The 11708-nt window shown below is 49.6% G+C and overlaps 1 protein-coding gene and 2 non-coding genes across 3 annotated transcripts; all 3 read right to left on the bottom strand.

Moving 5' to 3' along the window:
• Positions 1-3993: 3993 nt before the first annotated feature.
• Positions 3994-4150, bottom strand: LOC120632455. The gene has a single exon (XR_005659129.1). It is a non-coding gene; the product is annotated as a 5.8S ribosomal RNA (ribosomal RNA).
• A 345-nt stretch (positions 4151-4495) lies between these two features.
• On the bottom strand, positions 4496-6398 carry LOC120632400. The gene has a single exon (XR_005659095.1). It is a non-coding gene; the product is annotated as a small subunit ribosomal RNA (ribosomal RNA).
• Positions 6399-8884: 2486 nt separating this feature from the next.
• On the bottom strand, positions 8885-10279 carry LOC120632205. The gene has a single exon (XM_039902011.1). It carries the CDS (start codon positions 10277-10279, stop codon positions 8885-8887), a length of 1395 nt encoding a protein of 464 aa, XP_039757945.1.
• Between the last annotated feature and the right edge of the window lie 1429 nt (positions 10280-11708).

Genomic DNA, 11708 nt, shown 5'->3' with positions numbered 1-11708 from the left:
TGATGCCCGCCCAGCACTCCCGACACTTTCGCCGGACGCGCCAGGCTGAGCCGCCGAGGAAGAATTGACCATGCTCCCCGACTCCTGTGGGAGGTCAGGGTGGCCCTCACATTTTCTGTTTGGACTTTTTGCAATAATCAATTTTCCCTTTGTGGCGGGCCGCAAACCCTACCACTGGGATTCGCCCATAGCTTTCGCAAAGGTCCCACCCGAAGGAAGCTATTGGACTTGGAGGAAAAAGCCGTGAAAACGGCTGAAAAAACCTCCCTGAAGGACTGTTGCAGCGTCTCAGCTCCAACCTCACCTGGATTACGCCCCCAAAGATGGTAGGGGGGGCGCCGCACACTCCGTACAGAATCCAGTGACAAGCCTGACTACGTCCTGCGCCACCGGCGTACGATCCAAAAAAAGGAAAGGCACACCGGCGGCGCAGACCATAGTGGAAACGTGCTTGGCCTCGCAGTCGTTCGAAGGACACGCGCCACCGAGGCGATGGACACCTTAACGGCCAGTGTAGGGTCGCATGATGTTAAAGACGCGTGTCCCCCCCCCCCCCCACATTAGCGATCGCAGCGGCGCCACGAGCAGGCTGTGGATAGGAGTTGGGCGTCGTGGCCGAGACCACTCTTCCCCGTTGACGAGCCGATCGCGCTCCACGTCGTATCCCCAGCGAGTAGCCGCTGTCGCCGGAAACACGCACGTCGACCGACCCGTGAGCAACTAAGAGAGTCATAGTTACTCCCGCCGTTTACCCGCGCTTGCTTGAATCTCTTCACGTTGACATTCAGAGCACTGGGCAGAAATCACATTGCGTCAACACCCGCGAGGGCCATCGCAATGCTTTGTTTTAATTAGACAGTCGGATTCCCCTTGTCCGTGCCAGTTCTGAGCTGACCGTTGAACGGCGGTCGTACAGAACCGCGCCGATCGCGCACGAGACGAAACCGACGCGGCCTTACGGCTAGGAAGATCCGCGGAAGGCCGGAACGCGGGTCCGGATTCCGCCCGCGCGCCCCGAGAGACGCACGAGCATCGACCAGGCCCGGCACCGGCCGCATCCGCTTCCCGTCCAAACCCGACACGCCCCGGTCCTCAGAGCCAATCCTTATTCCGAAGTTACGGATCCAATTTGCCGACTTCCCTTACCTACATTATTCTATCGACTAGAGGCTCTTCACCTTGGAGACCTGCTGCGGATATGGGTACGAACCGGCGCGACATCTCCACGTACATCCCTCACCTGAATTTTCAAGGTCCGCAGAGAGTATCCGGACACCGCCGCAAATGCGGTGCTCTTCCCCTCGGCGGCGTCTTCAGGCCACTTTGGGTTACCCCGTCGAACACTCGCTTTGAAACGAGGGAACGATTATTGAAACGGTTCCGCTGCCGGGTTCCGGAATAGGAACCGGATTCCCTTTCGCTCAATGGGCGTTGCTTATCACAATAAAGTAAAAGTAACACGCCGCATCGACATAAGATCTCTCCTTGAGCTTAGGATCGACTGACTCGCGAGCAACTACTGTTCACGCGAAACCCTTCTCCACGTCAGTCCTCCAGGGCCTCGCTGGAGTATTTGCTACTACCACCAAGATCTGCACCGACGGAGGCTCCAGGCGGGCTCACGCCCAGACCCTTCTGCGCTCTCCGCCGCGCACGTCCTACTCGTTACGGCATAATGACGCGTCTTAGCGCGTCGCACGTGCCCGTAACGGTATTGTATAGGCAAAACGCTTCAGCGCCATCCATTTTCAGGGCTGGTTGCTTCGGCAGGTGAGTCGTTGCACACTCCTTAGCGGATTCCGACTTCCATGGCCACCGTCCTGCTGTCATGAGCGACCAACGCCTTTCATGGTGTCCCATGAGCGTTTTTTAGGCGCCTTAACACTACGTTTGGTTCATCCCACAGCGCCAGTTCTGCTTACCAAAATTGGCCCACTTGGCACCGTCATCAGATCTCCGGCTTCATCGTTCGAGTAAGCCGGAGTTCTCACCCATTTAAAGTTTGAGAATAGGTTGAGGTCGTTTCGGCCCCAATGCCTCTAATCATTCGCTTTACCGGATGGGACTGTTGTATCGACGCCAGCTATCCTGAGGGAAACTTCGGACGGAACCAGCTACTAGATGGTTCGATTAGTCTTTCGCCCCTATACCCAGTTCCGACGATCGATTTGCACGTCAGAATCGCTACGGTCCTCCATCAGGGTTTCCCCTGACTTCGACCTGACCAGGCATAGTTCACCATCTTTCGGGTCCCAGCATCTGTGCTCGGAGCGCGCCTGCATTCACGGATTGGAAACGAGACGCCTCGGGAGTGCGGGAGGCCGATCGGGACCGGCGCTCCATCCTCCCTACGTTCACTTTCGTTGCGCCTTTTAGTTTTGTGACAAAGACAACTCAATGACTCGCACACATGCTAGACTCCTTGGTCCGTGTTTCAAGACGGGTCCTGCGAGTGCCCGAAAATGACTCATCGCAGACTGAGACGCGCACGGTCCGAGACATCACGGCTGCGACGACAGTTGCGCCGCGTCGCTGTCCGCGCTCGGGCAGGACAGCGACATTGTACGGTGCGAGCTTGCGTCGGGCCGGACGCGCGCGATGCGCGTGCGCGATTCGTACTGATACCGTCCGACAGCCGGCCGGCAACCGTCGCGGTCCAGCGGAGGGCGAACCCGCCGCTGGGCGAATCGGACGGCGCTTAAGCCGACGTCGAACGGGTCGCGATGCATTACTGAGAGAGAAGTGCACGACGCCGACGGACTGAGACGGACGCGACCCGTGCCGCGCCGCGGCACCCGTGAGGGGCGAGGCGCGACATCGAGGAGCGCGCACGCACGCCGCCGGATGTCGATGAATCTCTCCGTTCGTTCATTCGAGTTGCGCAGGTTTACCCCTGAACGGTTTCACGTACTCTTGAACTCTCTCTTCAAAGTTCTTTTCAACTTTCCCTCACGGTACTTGTTCGCTATAGGTCTCGCGGTAATATTTAGCCTTAGATGGAGTTTACCACCCACTTAGGGCTGCACTCTCAAGCAACCCGACTCTGAGGAGTGTCCCTCTCGCTGCCTCGCTCCGTCGCTACGGGCCTGGCACCCTCTACGGGAAAACGGCCCCGTTTAAGACGAACTTGGACAGGAGCGGCGACGACGAGATAGCGGAACCTCCCGAACACCACATCTCCCGCGATCGTTAAAACCGCGCGATTCAGTGCTGGGCTCATTCCTGTTCGCTCGCCGCTACTAACGAAATCCTGGTTAGTTTCTTTTCCTCCGCTTACTAATATGCTTAAATTCGGCGGGTGATCCTCCCTGATCTGAGGCCAACGATAAAAGTGGAGGCAGACGCGATATCCGTCAGCTAGACGGCGCCGCTCACTCTCGCGCCGCTTTGGCGTTTTCAGATTAGATTACTGATTCGATTAGACTACTATACGCTACAAACAACGACATACGACTAACGGCAACAACAACAACAAAGTGGTGTAGTGTAGTGTAGTGTAGTGTAGTGTGCGCGCTTATGGGTGCGGTTATCAAATGAATTGGTCTTCACACCGAAAACTCATTGTAGAAATAATGCGCAGAGCGTGTCGTTAACGCGACGCGTCTCTCTCGTAGGCGTCTTAGCGCACGTTTCGCATGCCCGCACCGTGCGTGCGTCGCAGGCGTACGCCACGCATAGCGCATGTATCGCGTTCGACACTAGATCGATTAACCGTTAACGGAAGGGTCGATCGATCGAAGCGATCGTGCGCGCGCGTAGCGACGCTGCTACTGCACCCACGGCTGCTGCTACGGGCTAGCGGCAACGGCGCCGAGCCGGCGAGAGCTTGGCGCGCCTCGAACGACACGCACACATTATTTCATTTTATATATTTAAACGGACCGATTGGCGCTAAGCCTCACGGAGCCGCCATGTGTCCGTGCGCGCGTCTCGCCCTAATGAAAGGTTGTTGAGTCGCGCCCACGAACAGTGTGGTATTTGTTTTTATGCAGCCGGCCCTCAGACAGGAGTGGTCCTGGATGTTTCTCCACGGACCGCAATGTGCGTTCGAAATGTCGATGTTCAAATGTGTCCTGCAGTTCACACTATGACGCGCAGTTAACTGCGTTCTTCATTGACCCGCGAGCCAAGTGATCCACCGTCCAGGGTAATAGTTTAACATTTCTGTTTCATGGTATATTTATATACAACGTTTTTTGTCATCTATAATATCCAATGCGTAACATAACGACTCTCATCTTAACGGATATAAAGATAACAATATTGGGGTGTCCGAGTAAAGACAACCGACGGACCGCGCCGTGTCGTCGATTATATTGGCTAGTGTCATTGTGGCGACAGCTGAACGCAACCGACAGTCCGGCGGACCGATCGCGACGGTCATACTTATACTAGACGGGTTTTTGTTTTTGTTTTGGTTTGGTCTTTAACATAATCGTACAAACATGGGTGCGCATGCGCGTTTACCGCGGCGACCCGTGCAGACGTTACACGTTAATGATCCTTCCGCAGGTTCCCCTACGGAAACCTTGTTACGACTTTTACTTCCTCTAAATGATCAAGTTTGGTCAACTTCCCAGCAACGCCGACGGCCGTGAAGCCACCGCGTGTCGGTCCGAAGACCTCACTAAATCATTCAATCGGTAGTAGCGACGGGCGGTGTGTACAAAGGGCAGGGACGTAATCAACGCGAGCTTATGACTCGCGCTTACTAGGAATTCCTCGTTTATGGGGGATAATTGCAAACCCCAATCCCCAGCACGAAGGAGTTTCAACGGGTTGCCCGGGCCTCTAGGCCAGGGAGAACATGCTGATTCCTTCAGTGTAGCGCGCGTGCGGCCCAGGACATCTAAGGGCATCACAGACCTGTTATTGCTCAATCTCGTGCGCCTCGAAGACGCCGATCCCTCTAAGAAGAATTTTAATACGCCGCCAGTGAGTTGCGCGACCGAAGCCGCGCACACCTAAATGACGACGCCTATTTAGCAGGCTAGAGTCTCGTTCGTTACCGGAATTAACCAGACAAATCGCTCCACCAACTAAGAACGGCCATGCACCACCACCCACCGAATCAAGAAAGAGCTGTTAATCTGTCAATCCTTCCGGTGTCCGGGCCTGGTGAGATTTCCCGTGTTGAGTCAAATTAAGCCGCAGGCTCCACTCCTGGTGGTGCCCTTCCGTCAATTCCTTTAAGTTTCAGCTTTGCAACCATACTCCCCCCGGAGTCCAAAATCTTTGGTTTCCCGGAAGCTGCCCGCCGAGCCCTTGTAGTAACGTCGGCGGATCGCTAGATGACATATTTACGGTTAGAACTAGGGCGGTATCTAATCGCCTTCGAACCTCTAACTTTCGTTCTTGATTGATGAAAACACCTTTGGCAAATGCTTTCGCTGATGTTCGTCTTGCGACGATCCAAGAATTTCACCTCTAACGTCGCAATACGAATGCCCCCAGTTATCCCTATTAATCATTACCTCGGAGTTCTGAAAACCAACAAAATAGAACCGAGATCATATTCTATTATTCCATGCACGAAATATTCAAGCGGCATTTTGAGCCCGCTTTGAGCACTCTAATTTGTTCAAAGTAAAATTGTCGGCCCATCTCGACACTCAACGAAGAGCACCGCGATAGGATTTTGATATTGAACCGGCGTTTTACCGCCGGCTCACCGACGATATGCTCCGCAGACGTGTCAGTATCACCGCGGATGCGGTGCACCGACAGCGCGGCGCACAAATGCAACTACGAGCTTTTTAACCGCAACAATTTTAGTATACGCTATTGGAGCTGGAATTACCGCGGCTGCTGGCACCAGACTTGCCCTCCAATTGTTCCTCGTTAAAATATTTAAAGTGTACTCATTCCGATTACGAGGCCTCGTAAGAGTCCCGTATCGTTATTTTTCGTCACTACCTCCCCGTGCCGGGAGTGGGTAATTTGCGCGCCTGCTGCCTTCCTTGGATGTGGTAGCCGTTTCTCAGGCTCCCTCTCCGGAATCGAACCCTGATTCCCCGTTACCCGTGACAACCATGGTAGTCGCAGAAACTACCAACGAAAGTTGATAAGGCAGACATTTGAAAGATGCGTCGCCGGTACTGGACCATGCGATCGGCAAAAGTTATCCAGATTCATCAAAATTAATGACTTCGGACGCGAGGCCCTCCGTCGATTGGTTTTGATCTAATAAAAGCGCTCGTCCCATCACTGGTCAGAGTTCTGATTGCATGTATTAGCTCTAGAATTAACACAGTTATCTAAGTAACTGAGTAAGATCTAAGGAACCAAAACTGATATATTGAGCCATTCGCGGTATCGCCTTAATACGGCTTGCACTGAGACTTGCATGGCTTAATCTTTGAGACAAGCATATAACTACTGGCAGGATCAACCAGGGAGCTATTCACATACTTCACGCCACGTCACGCCCGTAGCTGTTAACTAAGGGGAACGTAAGCGCGCAGTTAGCGAGCCCCTTCCGTAGCGAGCGAGCCGCCGCGCCGGTTTCAAGGCGCTGCAGCCCCATCTCACGACGGAAAATCGAAGCACGTCGCGCGCCATTCTATTAAGAGCGGCGACGCGGTGCCCGACAAAATTTATTCTATGATGTGCTGCGAGACGAGAGAGTTTCGCCCCGCCGTCAGCATTCGACGAGCGGAACTATAAACCCAGACGCCCCCGCAGGACGAGGACACATTTCACGTTGCACCGCCTCCGTTAGGAAGCCGTGCGACATGGTCCCAAGCATTGAAGGTTCTTTGAACGAGACCTAACACACATTGACGCTCTTGCGAGCTATGATTTTATAACATATTCGAGTACGACACTTTGATCGTCGCCCGGTACTTGAAATACTTCTTTTATAACACCATTTTATATTATTTTTAACACCACGCGCATAAACACAGGGGGCGAAGCCGCACAAACGAACGCAACAGTCTGCGATTGTGAGCGCGCCACGCCGGTCCCGTATGTACAGTTTTTATATTAAACTGCTGCTGGATAAACTTTTAACGACCGTTTGATTTTACATTGAAATGTAATAACGAAATAACGCAGAGAGAATTTCTGACAGTTAACACATTCGACCCGAGAGAGAGCACATCATATCACAATCGATAATAATATACACTCTGAAAAATCTCACACATTAATGCCATACAATTGCCCAGATTGCGCGATTCCGTCGGTCGACGCCGTTCATCGGGGTACAATATTAATATATTAAAGAACACCCGGAAATTATATGCCTGAGGGATTCCCCAGGACGATGACACGCTCGACATATGTCTAGAGTGCCATCTTTCATAATGTGTTTCCGGTAGTTTCTCGTCTTGATAACTTCGTCCATAATTGCACAGATAAAACCCTCGGTTTCCCCAAATAGGTCACCGAATTGTAACCAGGATACAGATGCGATTTGATCTACATCCGGTCCCGACAGGGCCTTGTAGAATCTGCCATGCAACTCCTTACTCTTCCATACCGCCACACGATCTGAGTTGCTAAGTACTTTTGGCTTGCGCCAGTTCTCTTTGGCAAGGAATAGTGGAGTAAGACCCTTATCTACTGCAACGACATCCTTGCACATACCCACATTCATTCTAAGAAAATGATCTCTAAGATTGCACACCTCACGATTATGAAGGTTCTTGGCATTCAGAAGACCACGTCCTCCACACTTGCGTGGGATGTACAACCTCATTACAGAGGAACGTGGGTGATGCATACGGTAAGCCGTCAACAGTTTGCGAACTTTACAGTCCAGGGTGTCCAGTTCAGTTTGAGTCCACTTTAGAATGCCAAAAGTGTATATAAGTAAAGCATGACCCAGCTATTAAAGGCACGTACCTTATTACCACCTGATAAAAGACTCTTTAGTACTTTTTTCAGGCGGCTAAAGAAGCGTTCCTGCACTACCTGTTTCATGTGCCCTACCTCAATACCAAGTGCTTCTGACATTCCAAGATATTTATAGGTCTCCCCTTCACGAAGTGATTTGAGAATAATAGTTTCTGAAAGAACTATATTCTCAGAGCTCACAACCCTACCTCGCTCTACATTGATTACCGCACACTTGTCTACACCAAATTCCATCCCTATGTCATTGCTAAAGGTCTGAGTTATCTTTAACAATGCCATAAGGTCTGATCGTTTTGATGCATACAGCTTGAGGTCATCCATATACAGTAAATGAGATATGAGCTCACCACCCCTGTGAAGGCGAAATCCTAGTCCCGAGTCCATCAGCAAGTTACTGAGAGGATTAAGGGCTAGGCAAAACCATAGAGGACTCAAACTATCGCCCTGGAAAATACCCCGCCTAATTCCTATCGGTTCAGTCGATTCAGAGTTCTCAACAGCTCCTGGGTGACGAAGGACTGTCATCCACTGCCTCATGCATGACTCAAGAAAAGAGCATAGAGTTGCATCGACTTTATACAACCGAATGACTTCCATGAGCCACGAATGAGGCACCGAATCATAGGCTTTCTTGTAATCAATCCAAGCAGCCGTGAGGTTTTTTCTGTTTCGCCGAATCTGCTGGCAAATAGCAGTATCAATGATGAGGAGTTCCTTTGTACCACGAGACCGTACATCCATTCTGAGTATTGGCCAAAATATTATTTGCATTGATATGCGTCGTTATTTTTGATGTCAAAATGGATGTAAGTAGCTTATAGATGGTGGGTAAGCATGTAATCGGTCGGAAGTTTTTAGGGTCCGTGGTATTTCCGGATTTGTGTAGTAGGAACGTGCCACCAGTTGTCATAAATGTCGGTAACGACTTAGTGTCAATGGCATTTTGAAATTGCGTTGCCAAGACAAAATGCGCACTACGGAACCATTTTAGCCAGAAGTTGTGCAATCCGTCCGGACCTGGTCAGTTCCAGTTTGATGCCAGTCGAATTGCACAACTTACGTTATCCGCCGTGATAGTAATTGGAATCATTGGTTCCACCGCTGCACACTTTTCCCTGACAACGTTCATCCAAATACCATTAGTGTGACATACAGGGGCCGACCAGATACTACGCCAGAAGTCTGACATAGCATCGGAAGTCGGTGGTTCCCCATCTGGCACACTGGCACCAGATTGTTCCCAGTTCCTGTACACTTTCCGTTGGTCTCTTTGAAAAATACTATTCTGATGGTATCGGTCATAACGTTCTTTGTATCGCCTGATACGTTGTGCCCATGCATAAACTTTCTGCTTCAGGAAGTCAATGCGATCTGTAACACAGACTAAGTACTGGGACGGATGTATGTTACTCCCAGCAAAAGCCTGGCTCACAAATCGCATGACTCTAGGGCGATTATTACCCTCTCTGAAGCAGATAAGCTTAGCAATGAGAGTTCTAGACAGTGTGATACGCCTTTCAATTCTGATCCGCCAAGCTGGAGCTTGATCTGTCCGCTGCGGAGTCGTACGTGGTTCAGGGAATATAATACCTGCAATACGACACGCCGTAACGGCTCCGCAGAATAGAATCGAATGCGTATCACTTAGGTCCTCAGATGTTATGAGGTATTCACCTAATATCTGGTCTAGAACTCCCACTAACGCCATATTTCGTCTATGTATGGGCAACCGAGGCAGTTTTGGTCTTAAATGAAGAGGTTTATACCTATACATCAAAATCGCATCTTCCAAAGCACTCCTCAAAAGCACATCATCCTGGTCAGTACTTACTGCTAGATCGACACCATCCTGTAACTCCTCTTGGATGTTGGTTTGCACTGTTTGCTGAGGTAAGCTACGGATGGCATTTATCTGTGGTAAGGCTAAGCGCAGCCGCTCAAGTTGAGCCTCATCCAGCAGGTGACGTCGCTGGATAGCCCGCACCTGATCCGACAATCGTTGGGCAGTCACGGTCATTGTTGGTTGAAGCGCCTGAAACATAGACAGCATCCTTGATCGGTACGAAGTGAGGTTAGTTTCCCCCTCTGTCGCCCCATAGTACGCACGCATGACGCTCTCATTGATGGATTGAGACCATCTCATGCGACGCACTACACCACCGGTAACGGGAGCATTCGCGGGAGCCCGTAGCCCCTGTTGCTCCAAGCTAGCCGATGTTGAATGGTCGTCATCCTTTTTATATTGATGTCGTCGCGTGGTGCCGCCCCTGCATGTCCTTCGTACTGGAGGAGGCGTCACATCCCCCGCAGATGTTGGTGGGGTTTTAAATTCATCCAACGACGACGACGACGACGACGATGACTCATGTTTGGATCTCGGTTGTGCGCATCTCGTTCTGCCACCACCGCGTCTCATTTTTTTCAATCTTGTACATTATTAATAATTTTTTCTATTGTTTACTATTTCATTTCTTGTATTAAAATTGTGTAAAATATTATAATTTTGTTGTAATAAAAACCTGAGAAAAAATTTGACATATTCGACGGGTGGCAGGTGACATGACTATTATGTTTGTATTATTATTATTATTATTATATATTATAATAATATATATCGATATCAGTTTAATGTGACTTATGAAAACTATTGAAACTAATTGTTATTTTACGATATCTTATAATATAAATACTAGAGAGTACTTTGTAGTGGTACGTTTTGTTTTTTGTTTTTTTGTTTCTTATTTAAAAACGGAACTGAACCTAAGTGCCCGCACCCGTCCTATTCATGTTCTAACCTAACCTAACCTAACCTATCCAAACCTTTTAAAACTAGTTTGGATTCCTTTAGACCTAAGCCCACCGGCAACTACGACTAACACTAGTGCATCCATCAGTGCATCTGTAGCATAACTAGTATTAAAATAGCAATGAGTTTATTATTATTTTTTATTAATGCATATATTAACATCAAATCTTGAATCTAAAGTCTAAAGGAATCCAAACTAGTTTTAGTTTAGGTGTTAGGTTTGGTTAGGTTAGGTATATGAATAAGCCAGGCGAATATCAACCACTGCGCCAGAGCTCAGGACCTCCTTTTCCAGAGCATGGCGGAGTGATCGATCCACGTAGTCGTGGTAGCTGAGCCCTACCGCGTCCCTTCTGGGGATAATTGGGTGGGAGATACGGACGGAGTTGTAGCCATGACGTCCCGGTCCATAGTGGGCTCCCCGGCCTTCGTTAATGTAGTGCGAGGTCGGGGATACGTCTCGGCCTTTATTGACGACGTAATGGTGGTTGGAGTGTACTTCTAGCCGAATAAGAGTCTTTTTGGATTTTTGGAATTTTGGATCCAGTACTTTTAAAACTGCATTATTAATCACTAAGTCCTTCACATATTTGCCGGCCTGATCTTGACGAAGGCCCCATAGCCAGACTACTTCTTTTTTAAGCAAATAAGTTAAGGGTTGACAAAGAAGCGCACAGTTGCGAATCAATTTTCGAAAATAATTTCTCAGTCCCAAAAACTGTCTGCGTTGGTGGATGTTCTTCGGAATGGCACTTGGACTATTTCAGGAAAAAGGTTGTAAGTCTAATTACCTCACTAAAGCAGTTGAAATCAATGAACAATCCCTGCCCATATCAAAGAAAACCTCAGTATCAATATTATTTTACAGAACTTTCTTGAAAAAAATTTCTTTCGTTTTTATATTGTAAATCATTTATACCTCCACGTCCTCCGTTTTGGTATCGATTTGCAAGCTGCCTCCGAGTGTCCTATTTTGGAACATGAGGAACACCTAACATTGTCCTTAATAAGACAGGTATTCTTCCTGTGCCCAATTTCT

The sequence above is a fragment of the Pararge aegeria genome, chromosome 19, assembly GCF_905163445.1.
Source record: "Pararge aegeria chromosome 19, ilParAegt1.1, whole genome shotgun sequence".
Lineage (NCBI taxonomy): Eukaryota > Metazoa > Arthropoda > Insecta > Lepidoptera > Nymphalidae > Pararge > Pararge aegeria.
The sequence above is the reverse complement of the archived record's forward strand: the minus strand, read 5'-3'. Positions and strand labels throughout refer to the sequence as shown.

What these genes read in the sequence shown, in the direction of transcription:
- LOC120632205 (XM_039902011.1), bottom strand. Translation starts at nt 10,279, where the DNA reads ATGAGACGCGGTGGTGGCAGAACGAGATGCGCACAACCGAGATCCAAA.